The sequence below is a fragment of the Drosophila kikkawai genome, chromosome 3L (assembly GCF_030179895.1).
Source record: "Drosophila kikkawai strain 14028-0561.14 chromosome 3L, DkikHiC1v2, whole genome shotgun sequence".
Lineage (NCBI taxonomy): Eukaryota > Metazoa > Arthropoda > Insecta > Diptera > Drosophilidae > Drosophila > Drosophila kikkawai.
In genome coordinates, this window is record NC_091730.1 from 20,622,701 (window position 1) to 20,643,768 (window position 21,068).

Sequence of the window (21,068 nt, forward strand, 5' to 3'; positions counted from 1 at the left end):
AGGACGAATCCGAAACTTGCCAAGCCAAGCCAAGCCAAGCGCCTTGCCGCCATGTGTGCTCGGTTGTGTGTACTTTGTGGGGCGGATGTTTGGCATAAAATAGACTTATCCTAATGAAAAAAGTCTCGCAGGCACGTTAAGTAAGATATGTGATACCAGGAGGCGATGGCGATGGCGATGGGTAGGCAGGGATACAGGATACACGAGTACAGGGGATACTCGAAGGAGCCACCCAGCCCGGGGCCGAGCTGCAAAGGATCTTTAAGGCGTCGAAACGTTAAAAGTTAGGCCTGGCAATAGTGAAAGCTAAGCGGCTTATGGGCCCAGGCCAATGGCAATGGCAACAAGGACATCGCATTCACATCGCATTGCGGACAAGGTAGCGAACGAGACTGAAGCCCCTTAAAGATTGCCGCCGGGGATTTCTCATTCTCATTCGCCTAGTTTGCGATACGATAAGAATTTAAATTGAAATAGTTTTTGCGCCAGACATATACACATCCGCAGATGACGACACGAAATTCGTGTGTTCCGACTAATTTTGTAATTTATGCAGGACCCTCTACCAATTTACATAGGCAAATGAATGCCGGCGGAACGTGCAGAACCCTCCGGGGGCTTTTAGTTGTATTAACTTATGTTGATAGCTGCTCCACGACCAGGACGACTTCAAAAAGCACAGGTAAGCATCGCTCGAATATTTTCGGATCCGAGCATAAAGAATTCAACTCCACGCTCCATGGCTGCATTCCTTATTTGGGTCAATTGGCAGGCATCGCATCGCATTGGAACTTTATAACCCCGGCTCTGCCCATTTTGCGCCTCAAAAGAACACTTGAAACCTCAAGGACTCGAGGACCCGGCGACTCGCGAAGCACTCGCTTCATTTTGTCAGTCCTTTGTCTTAGCCTGCGGTGAAATGTTTGCGCCGGGCATTGTCATCCGCAGGACGGCCAAAAGCCAAAGGAGTCAAGTGTTCATTATGCTCGAGGATGCCGCTCTCCGCCACTGGCCACTTGAGCAGTGTGAAAAAGTGGAAGCCATAGGACTCTGTGCACTCTAAATAATTGCGGTGAGGTAAGGGATCTAAAATAACTAAAAATTAAAGAAAAATATTAATAAAAAAAAGGTTTTCCTCTTTGATTTTTAGGTAAAAAAGCCTTTAATTCCCCGCGAAATAAAGCTATTTCTTACTCATAAATTCCTTAAATAATTTTACTTTATTTTTCAAGCTCCAATTTTTTCAGAGTGTCCTGGAGGCTGACAGCCTTTTGCCAGATAAAAGTGGTAAATAGAAATGCTGCAGATGCCACAGATGGCACAGCCTGCTGTTGCAGCCACAATGCATTCCTTGGTTATTGTTGTGGTCCTCGACGATGGCTGGAGTGGCCGGGAAGTTGCGACGTCTGCAGATTGTCTGTTTGATTATTTGAGTAGAATTTAATTAGCAATCGGGGGCGGTTGCGAATTTAATGCATAAATCAAATGACAGTGGGCGCGGCTACATTTCGGGAGGGTTGCTGGGCCAAGTTAAAAGGAAGCGCCGGCGGCTTTACGCCGACCTAATTGCCAAATGACCTGCATTCGGGCCAAGATACACGGCACGGTACAGGCGGCAAGTGGCTGGCCGGATTCGGGAAACAGGCGGAAGAGATGGCTGAAAGGCAGCAAAAAACAAACAAGAGGCAACTTTGTCGTTATTACCTTTTATTAACTGAGTGACTCGGGGCTTGATGGGCTCCCAAAAGATGGGGGCGAATCTCCGAAAGATGTGCTCACCCTCCCAGTGGGTCGCGGGGGTCACTTAAAAAATGATGCCCCTTCGCGGGCCATACTCAGCATTGTCTTCTGAGCCCTCAGCTGACAGGGTATTCCCGTCTTCGTAGCCCCGCGCTTTCCGGTTTCCACCTTTTCATTTCTTGTTTCAGTGCCTCTGGCTCGCGGCATGTTTTTCATTTTCCTTTTCAATTACCCCGCCGCGACGTTCAGTTGGCGCATTTCTCATATATTTTTTTCGGTCTGGCCGGGATTGTTTGTCTAAAAGAGGAGGGGGTGGGTAGAGGGAAGGCTGCCTCTGGATTCTGGTGCCTGCTCCTTGCACGGCTGCATGCATTTAAGTCTAATTGCGAGGCTGCATTGTGTGCGATATGATAGTTTGGTACGTTTTGGACTTCAGCTTCGGCTTCAGCTCCAACTCGCGGGGCTTAGGCTAAGCGGGCTCAGTTTAAGCCCCTTCTTTCATCTGCCAGCTGGGGAGATTTTTAAAGCGGCTATCCTGGACCAGGAGCCAGCAGCACGGAAATGTAATAAGGAAATCACAAGGCAAATACAGGGGAATTAACTCAAAAGTTACACGCAAATATCGGGAGTAGGAAGTGGCCCAGTTGATGGCCAAGGCAACAAATGGCCGCCGGATGTCGCTGAAGTGCTCCACTTCCTGTGGCCCCGTTTACTGTTATTACTTGCTGGTCGCTGCCGTTGCCCTGCTCTGCCGGCCAAGTAAAAATAAAAATTGATGGCCCATTTCAATGGCCAAGCTGCAGTCTGAACTGAAGAACTTAAAGTACCCTCAATAATATGGCAAAACTATAGTTTTTAAAAATAAAAATAGTGCTTTATAATCTAATTTATATTTAATTTCAAAAGAATAAGCTGGGCTTAAGGAAGAGTTACTTACTCATTGGCTGCCATTTTCTAACACAGAATATATTTCTTCGTTTGTAAGCCCGGAAATAACTTAAACAAGTTCAAATAAAGCAACAGTTAGCCTGAAATTAGGGATTTATTAGGGCAGACTGCACATACATATGCATGTACATATATCTCAATCTGCGGCACTCTTTTCTCGGTTATCTAATAAACCAAATTTCCGTTAGCTCATTAAAATGGCAGTCCTGCCAAAAGTGCTGCCTCCGCCTTGCGGCTGCTGTAGTGCGTGAACATTTCGTACTGCGGATGCAATAAAGTGCAGGATTTATGTGCCAGCCGCCTGGCAATTGAATTTAATTTTCCAATGCAGCCGCAGTCGCGTTCCTTCGGGGGCCTTCGAGGACCAAGGACGACTGTCTGCAGTAATAACTGTAATTTTTGGCAAATGTGCACGTCCCTCCTTCATGGTTGCTTGCGGCTTTCCTCCTGCTCGTCATATGCAACATAGACATGGACATGGTCTCCCCACTCGCATTCACATTACATTATGGACCCCAGACTGTAGTTGATATTTATGTCTTAATATATGCACACACGGCCGGCCCCAAAAATCTAAGTAATATTTCTTAACATCTCAAAGGTCCTGGGCGTCCTGGTTTTGTCATCTGGTTGCTCGTGCAGAATGCGTAATGAATTATTTAGGCCTGGCCCATGACAATTTATCGTTGCATGCATTGGCATTAGTTAAATGTAATTATGTGCCTTCCGAATCGAAATTAGTTTCTGGCCAATGACTCAATGACCTCGAACCTGGCTTTAACTTATCTGAGCCATAATTGCTTTTCCATTTCATACGCTTTAACTTTAACCTGCGTGGCCGAACTAAGCTCCAAATAGAATGCAAGCAAAAAATCACAAAGCTCCCCGGCAGGAATAGCTACATCACAAAAAATGCTTAATTAAATATGCAAACTAAGTGACAATGTTTCTAGTTATTAAAATCGAAATTGTTGCGCGCAAATTAATTTACAATTTCACTCGGGGGATTTGCCGGCAGCAGCCCCACAAACGACTAAAAATGAAAGGCAACAAAAGCCGGAAAAAAGAATAATTAAATACATAAATATAGACGGACGGCAATCAGCTTACGTCGCGCAACATTTTAATTTTAATATGCTACGTCCTTCAATAATTCATTTCAACGAACAAATTTAACAAACTATTCAGTGTTTATCATCTAAAATCCTGGCCAATTCTTTAAATTTTGAACGTGGCCGAAAGAGAGAACCGAAAATAGCGGAAGCCTCTGATTTTTGGCAAGCAAATTCCATTGAATTTGCTTTCGAAATTTATGGTTTTGAAAAATGTTGCCAAAAACTAGACCGGAATGGTGGGTGGTGCTGGTCGCCGGGCGGCGGTTGGTTGGCAGTTGGCAGTTGGCGGTCTCCTCGGCCAGCGGGAAGATTGGGGGCCCAGCAGAGATAATAGCTTTTGATTACAGTTTATGGATGTCGCCTTTAGCTTTTCGGTCTCCATGTGTCTGTGTGTGTTGGCCAAAAACTTCAGTTGCCCCGGAAAATGTGGGCTGGCTTTCGGGGGTGCCGTGGCGACACAATGGCGACACTGGCGCAGGACCACAGCCAGGACCTGGACTAGGGGCCTATACACTGGCTTAGTGGCTCCGAAAATGTATGGCAGGCGTTTGCAATTATTGAAATTGTTCCATGGCACAAAATCCAATTGACTTTTATGCAAATGAAATTACGCGATTGCTCTCGTTTCGTATCTCGGTTCCCGTTCCCGTTGCCGTTCCCTTTCGTTACTCGCAGTCCGAGTAAAAGCAAAACATTGATTTTTATTTACCGCTCTGAATTAAGTGCAGCGAGCAACAAAGGCCAGAGTGGGGGAAATGGGGAAAACACGGCGAGCCACATTTTCATAACGTAAGTGAATAGAAAATTGAATCAAATCTAATAATAAATGCTTTTATGCAGCCCTTAAGCACTCTGAAAAGATGACGACAATGCAGACGTTCCTGGCGAGGATGATGATGATGATGCCGATGATGCGGGAGGGAGGGTAGGTAGTGGAGGGTACCCTTGTTGTTGATAGGATTGGGGGCTGCACACAGGGTATCCTCTCCTGGCCAGATTGGTATCGCTCCGTTGGCCAAAGCTGCAATGTTGTCGCCGCTGGCAACATGCATGCAAGCAAAGTGTGTGTTGGTTCCCACCCACAGCTAAGATGGTTACTACTATTATTCTTGATGTTGCAGAAGGCGGCTGGTACAGAGAGAATAAATATATATGTAAGGTATAGATAGGGTCTTAATTTAAGAGCGAATGTTATAAAAGAAAAGCTTTCGTAAAAGAAATATTTAATATCAGAATTGTATTTTTATACAACTATGTTTATTTCTTATTGATAATATTTTCCTATGTGCATTTAATATTGCATAGTTTTATGCTATATATACCCTTATTTATATATATATCTTATATATTCCTCAACAGATCCTTAAGCATGTGGCTCGCTGTAAGTCTCTGCCTGTCCTTTTTGCCCGTCTTCCAATTTGATTTGCCTGTCCTTAAGCAATTTAAATGAGTTTGCATTTTGTCTTTGTTGTCTGCTGTTAGCCAAGTTGTCTATCCGTCTGTCTGGCAGCTTTTAACTACTTTGACTTGCAATTCATTTAGCTTTGCATGGCAAATGAAACGCACCTGCTGCACCTGTCCCGCTTCAGATGAGTTCCTCCTGCTCCTCCTCCTTCTTTTGCTGCTGCTCCTTTTCCCAGTTAGCCCGGTTTTCCCTTAGGCGGCAACGTGTTGCCAGTTGCCAGTCAATTTCAATAATTCAGAACATAAACAGAGGGGGAAAAGCAGTTACCGAAATGAAACAAAGCCATAAAATGAGCTGGCAAACTTATGGCTGTGAATTTTGCCTCGGTCTGCTTATGATTTTATTTGGCCAGGCCAAATTGCAAGGACCAGGTGCGTGAGGTTGCCAAAATTTGGAGAGGTCCTAGGAATGGCATATATGTACATAGAAAAAATTATTTGTTTCGTACAAAAATAGGAGTTTGTTGAGTTCAATTTAAGTTATATATTCTCTTTATATGATAATTGAGGTTCTTAAATATTTAAAAACGTATACAAAACTGAGGGGAAAATGCCGCCTGAGATGATAATTGGGCACTTCAACCTCATTTAGTTTTTTTAAATATTAAAAACTTTATATTATAATATTTAATATAACGTTTTCCGTTTACTCAATTTAAATTTGCAGTGTCGAAAGCTCATCTTCTTTTGACATAAAAAACTTATAGTATTCTTCTTATATTTAAGTTGTGTTTCAAAGGAGTCCTAAAAATACGAAACGAGTTCTAAATCCATTTGGAGATAATGAGCTTTGATGGAACCGGAATAGAAAACATATTTCACTTTATGACAAACTCTACAGCTATCCTTGCCTGTATTCATAACTCAATAAAACATCTTGTATTATTCGCGCTTTTATTTCGCCTCACTTTATCGATATGGAGTCGCCGGGTAAATACAAACTTTTACACCACATAAATTGCCTGGCATTTATATTATTTGCTTAGCATCGTTTATCAGGCGATGTCCAAGCACTCGCGATCCAATTGGCCAAGCCATAGAAAAATACGAGTCCTGGGCTGCTAGGGACGGCTCCTTCTTTATGGGCGAGCACTTGGCAGCGCTTATTTATTAGTTGGACTTTTGAAAATATCGCATATTTATATTGTATTTATTGTGGCTGCCCGCTTGCAGCTTTAATATTTATTTCCGCTTCCGGTGCTGTGTTGTGCTCTTCTGCCAAGTCCCTCCAAGCTGCAGCTGTGTGCTCATTACTTCACTTGCGGCGTACGTAATTCAAGTGGCTCCTCCTCGGACGCCGTCCTCTTATCCACCAGGATGCGAAAGCACAGATACAGAGAGAAGGACGCACACACACAGATGCAGCCACACATAGACGGACACGAGGCGACAATTGGGAATGACACAGTTTTGTCGCTCAGTGTTTGCATAGCGGGATATTTGTGTGCTCTTTCTTTTTTAATACCCGGTAGTGAGGGTATCTAGGATTTAATGACATATAAACAGAGTTCTTTATAGGGACACTTTGTTCTATTTACTTAAAATATATTTAAGCTATAAAAAGCTATGAATTCCTGCGTAGATATCAGTATAATTATATTCTAAAATATTATAAAATAATAATTTGAAAAGATGGAATTAAAATTTCATATTCAACAACTTTAAATTCAGAGATATATATAGGTAGTTTGCAAATCCTATTATCCTATTTTAGCCAAAATACCCAGTATTTTAAAGTCCCTTCCCCTTGTAAACGCCTCATCACTGTTTTTATTTGTATATTTGCATTATTTCCTCACTGGCCCCGGTCTGGCTTCTAAAGATTTATGTGCAAGTTGCTACTTCAAATGTAATTTACAACAGACTCTCGCCAAATTTATGCGGGCCGTGGCCGCACAGGATCTGTGAGTCTCGAATCTGCGGCTCAGCCGAAATCGTAGACTCCGTCTGAGCGCTTTTTAAGAGCTGCTCCGCCATACAGGACTTTGTCGAAATAAAGTTGTGGCACATGAATTTGCCATTAATAAGATAATATCTTACTGAATACCGCGACCCGTGTTTCGCGGAGTTTCGAGAGGCTTGATGCAATTACGGCGGAAACTGATTACCCGGACATGTCACAGTCGAGGATATTGTCTAGTTTTCTGTCAAATGTCATGAACCGGGGTCCCGAGTTGAGTTTCCCGCTCGAAAACTGACATTTGCACTTTTTCCCAGGACCTCGCAGGATGCGAGGCCTTCTGTTCTTGGCGCTCGTCTCACTTCCACCGCATCTTTTTTTCGGCTCGCTTCTCCTTCTTTTTTTTGCCATTCGTTTTGACTCCATTTTTCGTTATCCTTTTTAGATATTCATATTTTGCCATTGATGATATTTTCACTACTTTCGTATGCATTACACGTACGGCGCCCGCACAGCCGCCCATATATATGTATGTGTGAATCCTGCGAGGGGTTCGAGAGATTGGTTTTGAGGATGCCAGGTCCTGGGGCTGTCTTTGGGCCGTATTAACTCTACCCGGCCGAACGGGGGATGTGTGTGTGCGTGAAATTTGCATATTTTTTGACTTAACACATCCTTCAAAAATTGCGAAACGCGTTTGCGATAGCTTTGGCATTTCCTTGACGTCTTTCCGCTTTTTCCGCTTTTCCCCACAGTTTTTCACCATTTTTTCCTATCCGTTTACATTCTTTTTTTTTTTTTTTTGTGCAAGAGAGCTCTATCTATTTGGCCTTTGGAAAAGTTGAGCCCATTAAAGCCAAACGCTTTAAATGCCGAATTGTGTCCAATGTGCGAGCTGGCTTTTATGGGACTCCCGTGTCCTGGCAAAATTGAATTGGCCGCATTAAGCGCTCGCGCCCCATCGGGGCATTGTGGATGCCAGTGATGGCAATTTATATGTTTTCCGGACAGATTGTTCAGTTATTAAATGGCATTAAGTGTTGGGAAAAATTATGTCTTTCTTTGGGGAACAACGTTTCGAATATCAGGACAATGAAAAATTGTGTCTTGATTTTTCACATCTGTACATATTTTAGGATATAAAAACTGCAATGATTTCAAGACATGAAAATCTGTATGAAATCAGCAATAAATTGTTATATATTTAAGAATTCGTGTACCAAATGTTTATTGTAAATTTATATATCCTTTTTCATCCTAGAATTTATTTAAATAAGCTTTCTCTACCTTCACTGATGTATTGTGTATCCTTTTTTTTGGGGGCCAAATTGATTCACAGTGGCTTTAATGGCCGGGAATGTATTTAAATTTCATGCGGCGCTGCTGAAGGATACCGAGAGATGGGGCTGCAGGCTCGGCTCTCAAGACAAGTGGCGCTAATCCTTGACTTTGCTGCTAATGCACGTCGTATGTCAAACACCAAAAACGTTTACACCCCCGCTGACTGCCGCCCCCGGACCGCTCCCGTTTGGCCAAAAGCCCCCTTTTGGCCGCCCGCACAAGTAACGCAATTTATATGCCTTCTTCACTGGCTTGTTTGTCTTGGCAGCTCCGGCATCGTCTTTCCCTCCGTCCTTCGCCTTTCGCTGTGTGCCGTGCATTTTTCTGCACTTTTGACTTCTGAGCGTGCACTTGGCCAGGCTCGGAGCCTCGGTTACAGCCGGATTGAGCTCCTCCGCGGCAGCCACCATTTTGTGCGCGTTGTTTGTCTTAAGGGATATATATTCCCCTCGGTGTGTGCGAGCGTTTGTATTTGCCAGCACTCTGCCGCAGGCATTTTGATAAGAAAAACAAACACACATACACTGGCTCACTCGTTCCCTCTCTCACTCAGGCCAGGCCGGCTCAAGTGTCATTTATGCGTTTTAATGCCGGAATTTAATTTTCAAATTAAGTAAATAAGTTTGCGTAAAAAGTTTCTGTGGATCCGCTGCAGCAAGTATCGCCATCTTGAGTCGCTCACAAAAGCCGCCGCTGGCTGTTCACTTCGTGAGTTGCAGTTGCACTTGCTTCGCAATAAACTCTTGGCATTGACAAAAAATTATATGGTAAGCCGTAAGAAGCTCGTGCTTAATGGCATTCGGGCCACTTGGAGCGTAAATGAAGCGCTTTAAGTGCGCAGGGCTCTCTGGGATAAGTAATTCGCATGTACGGGATTTGCATGTGGATATACTGACAGAAAGGACTCTTAAAATCAAAAGGAAAGACTTTGGAATATAAAAAGAAATTCATGAGTTTAAAAATTAAAAATTTTTAGGTAATTTTGGGCCAAAAGTCCAATATTGTATATCTCAATTTAAATCAAAATTCTTTTACACAAACGTTTGACTCGATCAAACTCGTTTATAATTGTAATTCAACTATATGAAATCAGTATCCATATAAAAAGCCGGAAACAATCACATACTTTTTCGTCCAACTGTAGCAATTTCTGTTCAATCTGTTCCCTGGAAACCCTTTCACTTGAAGACTCGTTTGAGCCATCGCAATAAACTGTGCTCTCAGCTGCTCATCTAACTGCACATAATGGCCGATTCGAGGGCGACGCGATACGATTCACGATTCTGGGACTCTGAACTCGCTTTGAAGTAATTTTCGTTACGATTATAGATTGCTTTTGGCCCTGGCACGAAAATGCTCTTGGCATTTCCGGGCAATTTTCCTTGGCTATTGTATCAATTTGCAATTATGTTTCAATCAATTTTATTGCCATCTAATCTGAGGAGCGAAATATATTGCTTTTTGTTGTGAAGTTATAGGATATAGCGCAGAATCAAATATGCTGCCACCTGCCATGGATGTGTGTTGGAGTTTTTATAAATTTGAATTTGAAATTGAATTAAAATTTGACAATTTATTAAGCTTTTCATGAAGTTAAGGAAATATTTTTAAATAAAAATAATACCATGACCAAGAACCAGATAATTTCCTTTATTTTTTATCCAGCTTAAAAGATATATATCTACGTCGCCCCCAGGTGTATATTTTAAATTCGTATTGAGGCAGCCTTAGTTACGCTTATGGACCTAGGCTCCTTGTCACCTTTGGCCTTTGGTCCTGGGCAATTGTCACCTCGGCTTGTTAGGCCCGAGCGTCGCATTGTGGTAAATGGCGTCGCTTGTTAGCCAAGTTAACGAGACTTGCAAGTCACACAAATCCCCGTCCGGAGGCCCATTACCTACACGTTGCCATGTGTGCACTCAGGCGGGAAAACAAAGGGGTGTCCGGGGTGCTGTTGCGGGATGTGTAGGGATGACCCACTGCAATCGGGTAATTGGTCCAAACTGGCCACGCAACAATTTCATAAACAACATCAGAGAGCACCAGCTGGAGGTCCAAAATATTCAGGCCGGGCAGTATGCAAAAGCCGGCTAACCGAATTCCGCGATTTAAAGGCTCGATTTTATTTTTAGCGACACCGAAAAATATTTATTTCAATCTAACTAATATAGATAAAGCTGTAAAATTAACTTTTCTATCGGATATATATATTTTAAATATATTTTTAAATATCAAAGAAATGTATAATATTATTTTAAGAGCATATTCTCAAGTGTGAAAATGAAATAAATATTAAAGTCTATATTTCCAAAGGTTTTATCATAACTTTATCAAACTTAATTTAATTCTAACGTAAATGTAAAGACGTCAATAAACAGACAAAGATTTATTTCTGTAATTAAATAAGTAAAATATATAAAATCATAGTACTTTTTCAGTGCACTCTTCTGCCCAGCATCGACTGCATTTTGTCTGCGTGCTGCGAAACATTTATCATCAATTAATGGCATTAGTAAATGTTTGGCAAAGAATTTGGGCTACCAAAATATTTTTGTTCTATATGCAGCGCCATAAATAATACCAAATACCGTTCTTTGTGCACGCACACACCCATCGAATGTAGGACCGAGTCGCATATTGAATGCACTGAATTTATGGCACATTTTAAATTCAATTGAATTCATGCGTGGCTTTGTTGTGGCCCAGCCCAGCATCCGCCCCCTGTAATATATGGTTGTATATTTCGTTTTTTAAGCCACACAGCGTCAGCAAATATTGCTATTAATTCTTAATAATAATAATAATAGCAATGGCCGATGACGACTGGATGGCATGGCCAGGCCCATTGGAACTAAGGCTGCATTTTATTTATGGCCTGCACTTTCGCACTTTTATTGTTTTTAAATTTATTTGCATTTTTTTATGATTAAAATATTTTTCATTTGCGGCTTAAGAGCAAATTTATACTCGGGCCTCCGCACGCCTGTTGCCAATACCTTAAATAAGTTTTATAAATTGTCCCGGAATGGCAGAGGAGGGTGGCCGGTCCCGGCCGTTTTAAATAGTTGTGCTTTATTTAATTACACGCAAACGCCGCGGGCATTATGCGGGCGCAACAACATGTGGCCGGCTCTTTTAATTAATCCGCCATCAAGGGGGCCGGAAAGGCAGTGCTCATTTGGGCCAGGTCGACTGGCCAGGCCGACAAACCTGGCTTTGGTAATTACACTAAATTCGCGGCACAAATAAGAAAGTGGGGTACAGGGTCGCTGGAAATCTAAATCATTAATTACTTTGCTTGCAAATATTTTTCAGGTAGTGATACAATTTTGTTAATGGAAAGGAAAAGTGTGTACTTTTACTTTATAAAGATATAAATATTATATAATTTATTCAGATTATTTAAATCAATTTTATAAAGTAAAATAAAATAATAGATATTGGGTTAATAATTGAAAAAGTTACTCTATGTTTTCCTTTTTAAAAATGTATAATATTAGGACTGTGAAGGACTGTGTCTCCAGTGTCAGCATATTTTTTAATATTCTAAGACTTAATTGAGTTAAAAAATATATAAAGCCTACTACTATTATACCTTTAAAACTCCTACTATAAAAAACCCCCCTGAAATGTCAGAAGCAGTACACGAACTTCAACAAATCATATCGATATATTCAGTGCTGTAGCACATTACTCCATAATAAGTTATATATTTTCAAACCCAGACATGAACGAGAAAAACGAACTCCGGCGCTTCCTGCACTGGGGACCCTTCATCCTTTTGAGCCTGACTTTTGTTGTCACCTGCACCACGCTCCACATGAACTCGATGTGGTGGCCGCCGGGTCCGACCTGGGGATCTTGGGTGAACTATTGCCTCATCTGGTTTCACGTGTTCGCCGTTTTGTACAACTTTTTGAGGACCCTAATGGTGGGACCTGGCTTTGTCCCTAAAAAGTGGAGGCCGCAGCAGAACGAGTCCACGAAGTTCCTGCAGTACTGCCAGCGCTGCGAAGGATACAAGCCACCGCGGTCGCATCACTGCCGCCGCTGCGATCGCTGTGTGCTCAAGATGGATCACCACTGTCCCTGGGTGAACAACTGTGTGGGCTGGTCCAACCAGGCCAGCTTCGTGTACTTCCTCCTGTTCTTCTTGTCTGCCAGCGTGCAAGGAATCTTTATAGTTGCCCCTGCTCTGTTCAGGGGCGTCTCCAAGCGGTACTTGATTAACATTAATATGAAGCACCTGGCCACGGTAAACTTGACTATGTTGAGCTGCTTGGCCTGCATTATAACCCTGGGCATTTACATGGGCATGGGCCTGGCCTGTCTCAAACTGCTGCACATGCAGGCGAAGGTGATCTTCACAAACAAAACGGAGATTGAGCGCTGGATCATAAAGAAGGCGGAGTTTCGCCGTGAGGCGTATTATCCTGGGAAACATATGAAGCCCTTCGTGTACCCGTACGATCTTGGATGGCGGAGCAACTACCGGCAGATGTTTGTGCCCTCCGGTGATGGTTACAGCTGGACGGTCCTGCCCGGCTGCAACCAGTTCACTTTGACAGTGGAGCAATTGGAGCAGAAGAAGGAAAAGCGGGCTCGAGCTCGCAGTTACAAGTGCATTAGTCCTGCCACCGGCTACTGCTTACCAATTATCTCGCAGGGCATCTGGGTATGCATGACAATACCCTGTAACGACGATCCTCGCATTGCCCTGAAACCAGGTGATCTCGTACGGGTGACTCGTTCTCATCAGCACTGGATGTACGGGGAGAGAGTGATCTCGGAGGAGGAGGAGGTCGAGAGAAAACAGCGTAGTGGTGCCATTAAAGGCTGGTTTCCCAGGGTCTGTGTCGAGATGATCGTAGATGAGGGCTCTGATGACGAAGAGAATAACCGGACTGGTGGAGAAACTTTTATTGTTGATAATAGGTCCGAGGGAAAAGTTGAAAGTGAGACAGAGGATACCCAGGCAGGTGGAGATGTCCCACATGAAGTTCGATACTCTAAAAAACCAGGAATGGATCCCTACTTTAAACGAACTTTGGAGCTCATCGAAAATGAGAATTATGCAAATCTGGATGATGAGAAACCTCCGTGGGACGAAGATGAGGCAGAATATGACTTTGGAGAGCCCGAGGGAAATACTCCTAGCCCCTGGATAGATGGAACACGAAAACGCGCTCTTTAAAGGGCATTTCCTGCGGCGACCTGGGCCACAGAGAAGTCCCCCATTCCCAGTCGCCGCAATAAAATTGCTTTGGTCAACCGCCGCATTAATCTTTTAACGCGTATTGCTTAATACTTTTCAATATTGCATTAATAAATAAATACCTTCGCCGCGGCAACAAGCCAAATGTGGATGTTAATGTCGATATTAAAATGCCGCCCGATCGGCTGATGCAGTCTATATAGAGCTCTATGTATAATAATTGAGTTGCCGGCGCGATTTCACGGTACATTGGCCTTAAACTGGCGGCAGCAGCTGCTCTTAACCAGTTGGAAAGTATCTCCAATATGGCAGTGGCTGTGTGTGCATCTGCCGGCAAGTAATTTGCAAAGCTCCATTGTTTTTTCGTTCTTTTTTTTGCAGTTAGGTATCGGTGACAGGAAACAGGAACACACGGGCACACACATAGGACAGGACATACAAAAAAAAAACAAACTGCAACAAGAACGACAGTATTGAAAGCCAGCTCGGGAATCAATTGAAATGCACGACCTGCAAAAGTTGCGCTGAGTCGCGGATTTGCCATTGTAGTATAAACATGGCCATGTAAATCAATACGGCTCTTATATCCTATAACCCTGCGTATCACTGATCCTGTAGGGGGACTGCTGCTGCCAATATCCTTTACAAAAACCAGCAAGACTAGGAATAACACGAAAAAACAAGGCATTTACACAGAAAACAAGGCAATTGTAGGTCTTGGAAAAGGTTAGTCTATGGTAATTTGTTGCTTTTAAACTGGAATCTGTTTGAATTTAGTTAGTTTTTTAATATTTTTACATACTTTATTAATAATTTATTATGAACTAAAGTGTCTAGAAAATAATAAATACAGTATTATAATCTTATAAGATTTTTCCATTATGTTAGGTTACAATTTCACATTTAATATTTAGTAGTTTCTAAGATTTCTAATATACCCAGAAAAAGTAAGGTCACAGCCTGCACTACTGAGGTGTGATGTGAGCTAGCTGATAAAAGCTGAATGCATTCCGCCGCTGAATCATTAGCATTGGCGTCAATTAAACTGAAAGCCAGTGGCTGATCAATGGGCTCTGCTCCTCCTCCTCCTCCACCACCTCCTCCTGAAATGAATACCCCGGCTGGCTAATGCAAATGGCATTGCATTGAGTAATCACTTACAGCAATCATCACTCCTTGTTCCAAGGATAGCGCAGAGGAGGAACAGTGTTGTAACAGGATCAGGCGACAGGCAAACAAAGCCCTGGGCCCGGGGGGAAATCCTTGGGTTACATGTTTGAAGTCCAAGGCTGCGACGGCGTGTTTAGCTCAAAATTAGATAAATGCAATTTGAATTTGTGCGCAAGTTGTAGGAAATATGCCGCTGGGAAATCAGTTGTCGTTGTCATGAGTTAATAGGCGCTGGGAATTGGCTCAAATAACGGGGGTGAGGGAGAGCTGATCCCCTCTCATATGACAGGCTAGATGATAATTCAATGCAAAAGAGGGCACGAGTCAATAAATATTAGCACGAAGCGTTGGGGCGCATGGGAGCGTGAAATGGACCGGGTTAGACAGCTGCCTGGCGGAGATGGCATCTCTGGCCATCGGGAGTATACCTAATCCAAGCCCGATCCCTATACCCCGGGCCCTGCTGTGAGCTGCGTTGTGTTTGGGGTCATTTGGGTGACGGCGTGGAAAATGCAAAACAAATAATCGCTTCTGGCCAGTGGAAAATCAATAGAAAAAAGGATTTCCTTTTTTGTAAAGGACTCTCTGGCCTGTCTGGGGAATTGAGGTTACAGCAGCATCCACATCTACAGCCACATCTACATCCACGGCCGGAGCCACATCCGAGCAGCAGCTGAAAAGTATGCAGTAAAAATAGCCATAAATAAATCTGCGTAAAAATAAAGCATGTGCCAACAGCCATAAACATAAACAATGCAACTTTCTGCCCCGTTTTCGCAGCTAGTTTTCCTTGTTTTCCATTTGGAAAGCCGGCGCTTTTATAAAGCGGAAACAAAATAAATTTTACATAAACATTTGCCACATAACAAAGGCGAACTTTAATGACTTTTGTCGTTGCAAAATAATTGTGCGTGAATTTTTTCGCTGCCACCACACAAATCGCTTTTCTGGCTCTCCCCCCCCCCAAAAAAAAAGAAGAAGAAGGCGTCTCAGCTTCGAGTGGCAGGACTCGGCTCGCTTTCAATGTCCTGCTGGCATTTAATTTCACGGACTGTCGTCCATTTTATGCTTTGGCAACACTTTTGACTTTTATTTTGAGGCTTCCCCCCAGTCCTCACTCCTCCTCAGTCATTACGCCCTCCCTGCTGCGGCTGTCCTCAGTCGGTCTGTGCTCCGCCCCCTCAGCGCCTTTGCGGCTATTTAGGAAGCTGTCGTGATTGGAAGTTGATACCCTCGCCCGGGCTTGGGAGCCGGCTTTAGCAGGAGCGATCTGGAAGCGCTTTAAGGACATCTGGCTTTGTCCGCTTGGCAATTATGTGCACTATGACGATTCGGCATTTAGCCGCCCGACAATGACAGGACGGCACAGGACACACAGTACAAGACGAGCAGGTGGGAAAAGGCTCGTATCACTTACAGTCTGGCAAGCAGAACAAAGGCAATTATGGCGTCATTAGAGCCAGATACAGCAATTGCATAGGCAGGAAGCACTTACCCCATATCGGTAGCAGCCAGAGTGGCAGAGTGGTTAAAAGCACAGCACCGCCGGCACAGAGGCGAGACAAGGACTACAGGCACAGGCCGCTAGCTGCCAGAGTGGACCTTGATTAAGAAAAAAAGAAATAAACAAAAGAAGATGTAAATGAGTTTTCAGACTCTGTAAGGGATAGGTTCTTTACGAGAAAACAAATTATAGGAAACAATAGCAATTGCATGGAACTGTTTGATAGATCAGTTGAAAACCGTCTCTGCAGCATCCTTATTCTACTTCTCTGCAGTTAGGGTGACCTGTGAACTTGTTTTGGTATGCGGTAGTCAGCATGTCACCAATCTTTGGAATACGGAGCTCATTTTCGATGTCTAGCTTTTGAGTTAGCCTCTCATTGCATATACTACCTCTCTAGACAACCGCAAATGTAGAACCAAACTCGCAGCATACAACTTTAATGTCTCTATCAAACTAGTTCAGAGGGGTTAAGTGAGCCAGCTGCTTAGGTTTTAAACTCGCTGACGGCAATCGCAATCCAATCTGAAAGTTGTAAAAATGTAAAATGATCAAAGGCGCCGGGCTGGAGTTGCGAGTGTAGCCGCCGCCGCATCCCAACTTCAATTTACTGCACTCGCTTTCTGGCGTGCTATAAATTCGCGGAATTGATATTGAATGCCCTCCGATTTCCATTCATGCTCTGGCTCACTTCGCTTCGCATCGCATCGCAACGCTCGTTCGTCCTGGCTTTCAATCAATTCAAATGCCAAACGTCTAACAAATTGTACGATTTTCGATTTTCGAGGCACCTCTTGGGGGGCCATTCGCTTGGGCATTTTTGTTATTAATTTGAGCTTGGGGCGATTCACGATTCCGCTTGGACTGGCCCTGACGCTCGTCCTGGCATTTCTGCTCCACTGACGAAAGTCCTGATCTGTTGTGGATCATTGAATGGGACGGCCGAGCTGAATGCGCGCCATGAGCTCTCGAGGAGCTGCTGCTCCTCTTTTATTTATGACACTGGCCAAGAGCAGTGGCAAAAGTAATTTTTCATTATTTAAAATGAAGTGAATTGCAGTCGGTGGTTCCTGGTCGCCTCTCCTTTTCATTTCGTGCTTCATAAATAATTTATTAATTATAAAAGTTTCTGGCACTCTTGGGCGCATGCAAATTCCTACCACTCTCCACTCTCTCTCTTTGCCTGCCTCTTGCGGCAACAGTTGCAAGTGAAAGTTCGGCCAAATATAGCCAAAATATTACTTGCAATGTCATTTTGCGACTTGCCAGCAAAACTTTTTATTAGTTGGCACTGGCCGGGCAGCTCAGTGGACTGTTTGTCCAGTCTTTGGACGGACAGGCGTATTTTTCATATTTTAATTGACAAAACTTTTGGCAACTGAACTGATGGGTTTTTGCTTAGTTTCTGTTACCCGGCCCTAATCAAACAGTGGCACCTAAGAAAGGACTCGGACTGCACAGCTGGAATCCTCAATCAAAGTGGGTTTTGCATTTAAAGTTTTCAGTTAATTGAGAGGCAAGTTTTTTGGGGAACCTCTTGAATGCGTAAAAGGACAGGCGCCTCAGTGCACTTTCTTGCTTTTCTTATATTTTTTCTATGGTGTCTTGCTTAAGTTGAATAATGAATTAGTTAAATTAAAAGCCAGCTTGCTTCTTTACTAATTTAAATACTACTTTTGTTTCCTAAATTCCATTTATTATCAGAACTTTTATTAACAATTTTATTATCTTAATAATACCTCATAACTCTGCTATATTTATCCCGAAAGTTTCGAATAGTTATTTCCTGCTTCCCCTAAATATGTTATTGCCAAGGCTTTAAGTGCCTGCAATTTAATGGCTTGCCAGGCGACACTGCATTTGTGAGTCATGTTTGATGCATGTGGCAACAACCATCGTCACTCAGGCTGTAGGCAAATCCTGCGGCAGTCGCGCACTCAAATTGTCGCAGCATCCTGCCAGCACCAAGGACCCTCCTCTGTGGTGGGTGTGTGTCAAGGTTTATGTCTAAATATGCAAATACTGTTTGAGCAGAGAGGGCGGCAATGTCTCTGAATGTCTCATAAATTCGTGATTAATGTCGCCGCTTTGATTTTGTATGCGAAATCAGGTTTTAATGCAGCTGCCACTTAGGCACTGCATTTGGTTGTCTGGATCATGCAGCATTAATGGCTCCTAGATGGAGTCGAGTCTGCTATTATTGGCTTAGACGCTCGCAGTTGCGTTAATGTGTCAGCCTAACGAAATTAGCATTAAAATTTACCAGACTCCATGTGTGACTAACTCAATTTTGCCCACGAGCCAAGGCTTACACCGACGGCTGGCTCTTAGCGAACAAAGGACATTGATTGCCGGCGACACACGAAGCTATTTAGTGCTAGGATACTTAGAGGGAAAATAAGTCCCTTTGGTCAGGTTACCTAGGGGTTATGCCATTACGCTACATTAAGCTGAAAGCATCGGCCTTCCTCGGTTAATTAGTTGCCGGCACTCTGGCTAAAAAATAAATAATAATCGCCATAACAGTGGCCATAAATATTTATGAGTTTGCAGTGGGTGCAGAATCCTTTCAGGACCCTGGCCTCCATTTCAATTTGATTGAAAACAGTGCAGCAATCGATTAAATTAACTGCTCTATCGAATTACGGATGCGCCGCATGGGCGGCTTTCATTAAATTGCATTTAATGCCCGAGCGGAGTGGCGAGTCAATATTTATTAACGACATAATCAATAATTTGTTCTCCCCTTAATGAGATTAAAGTGCAGGCAGTTTACACACAAAAAAGTTAATGCATTTAGCCGTGTCACGAAGAGCCAAGCGAAACGTTCTCCAACTTTTTAGCCAGCTATTTTTTCCTGGCTTCTTTCCTTTCCGTTCCCATATTTTTTTTTAGATTCTTTGTTTTGCCCACTCTGAACTTTTCTGCACGATTGCGCCAACTTTCATTTCCTGCAAAACTTTTGAATTTTCAAGTAACCATAAACTGGCTAAGCAAAAATAAAAAATAAAAAAAAAGCGGAGAAGAAAAATCGAGTGTACGGCGAGTGAGTGTGTGTGATACTGCATAATTAAGCCCCGCAGTTTGGTGACATTAAGCGACATTGAAGCGACAAACGCCGCCGGCAAAGAGGCTTTCCAACAATTTCCCTTTTCCCATTCTACTTTTTTTTTTTTTTGTCGATTCCCCCAGTTTCTTGCCAACTTTGGCCAATTGTTTTTGTAGTTTTGTTTGTTTGTTGGCTGAAAACTTAAGCCACCAACCAGTCTCCTCCTCCTTCCCCTCCTCCAGCCAGCAAAGTTTGCGCGACTTAATAAATTAATAAGCCCAGCCAAGAAAAATATGAGCTGAGCCGACGCGGCCGCCTGTCGCTCAGGAGATGAGGACTTGGCCCAAACCGAGTTCATCATCACCGCCATCGGGAGCCGCGGCATCTGGCCCGGCTAATTTGTCGACTTGCCTTGTGATAACCATCAGAGGATTTGGATTTGGCCGCGGCTGTTTGTGTTTGCGTTTGTGTTTGCATATAATTAACGCGACTGTCATGCGTGATGCTGCTAAGCGACGAATGATGATGGGCCCCGAAAAGTATTTAAGGGTTATGGCCTGGAAGTGAATTATCATAAGCTCATTGCGTTTGATGTGTGGTTTATGAGCCAGCCGAGGTGTTTGCCGCGGGGTTTATTATGAGGTCTATACTTGGAGAGCAACAGGGGGTAAGTACTATATGCCCACTCTGAATGATTTATGAATTTTATTGTTGAATAGGTAGTTTAGAAGTCGCAAAGTTTTAAATTAAGCAGCCTTCTAGTTGTGTCTCTTCAATTAAACCCTCCTTTTTTAGTAAATACTTTAAATATGGCTTACAACAGACTCTTTTATGGCCTTCTTTCCGAATCATTTAAGACTTAAAGGCGCCCCAACGCCAATTTGTGGCTTTCGCAATTGAAAAAAGGGTAGACTCTGAAACTCCATGAATGAATGACTGAGATCCGGGGAAAGACTGGGGCAAATTCCCTGGCATTCAGAGGCTGATTTGAGTGCGGCTTGTGGCCAAGAAGAAACCGGGAAAAGCTTGGAAAAGCAGAAAAGCAATCACTGCAATTACTTTCGGGAAATTCGGTTGAGTCGATAATGCGAGCCAAGTTAATTTCTGGGCAGTCAATCATGGCACCTCACCACTTACCGGATTAAACAAGTTAGTTGTATTCGGGGACCGCAAGAAATAGCCTGGCCTTATTGGTTGACACGAAACACAACTTGGCAGGCGGATTGGCTGCACATTAAAAACTTTACAATTTAAGGGAAGAGAAACACATATTTAAAATGTATTAAATGAATTCCAGAAGCAGGGGCAGCAACAAATGTGTCAAATCTTTTTGGCAGCGTGTAAAATTTATGGCAAAAGATTTGCGACCGCCCAGAACTATGTACGAAATGTTGACAAACCAAATGAGTAAAATGAGGAAAAATCTGCCAAGTTTTCTGCTCAAGGGCCTCCCGCCCACACTGTCTATAAATAAATAATTCCCGACATGGGTAACACATTTCCCTGGCAGCTGCCAGCAGCCGAGAGCGGCAAAAAAGCTGAGGGAATCCGAATCCGGCAGGGGAAGCCTCAACGTTCTGTCTTCTGGCCAAGTTCGAACATGGCCGCAATTGTTTGCACGT

General features: G+C 43.3%; 1 protein-coding gene and 1 long non-coding RNA gene across 2 annotated transcripts; one reads left to right on the forward strand and one right to left on the reverse strand.

Moving 5' to 3' along the window:
- The first annotated feature begins 12,152 nt into the window (after nucleotides 1–12,152).
- Nucleotides 12,153–13,868, forward strand: LOC108078637 (palmitoyltransferase ZDHHC6). The gene has a single exon (XM_017172566.3). It carries the CDS (start codon nucleotides 12,236–12,238, stop codon nucleotides 13,700–13,702), a length of 1,467 nt encoding a protein of 488 aa, XP_017028055.1. The 5' UTR covers nucleotides 12,153–12,235; the 3' UTR covers nucleotides 13,703–13,868.
- A 2,062-nt stretch (nucleotides 13,869–15,930) lies between these two features.
- LOC138928605 (uncharacterized) lies at nucleotides 15,931–20,771 on the reverse strand. The gene is made up of 3 exons (XR_011445009.1): nucleotides 20,584–20,771; nucleotides 16,389–16,495; nucleotides 15,931–16,313 (listed from the first exon to the last, which is right to left on the reverse strand). It is a non-coding gene; the product is annotated as an uncharacterized lncRNA (long non-coding RNA).
- Nucleotides 20,772–21,068: the final 297 nt, after the last annotated feature.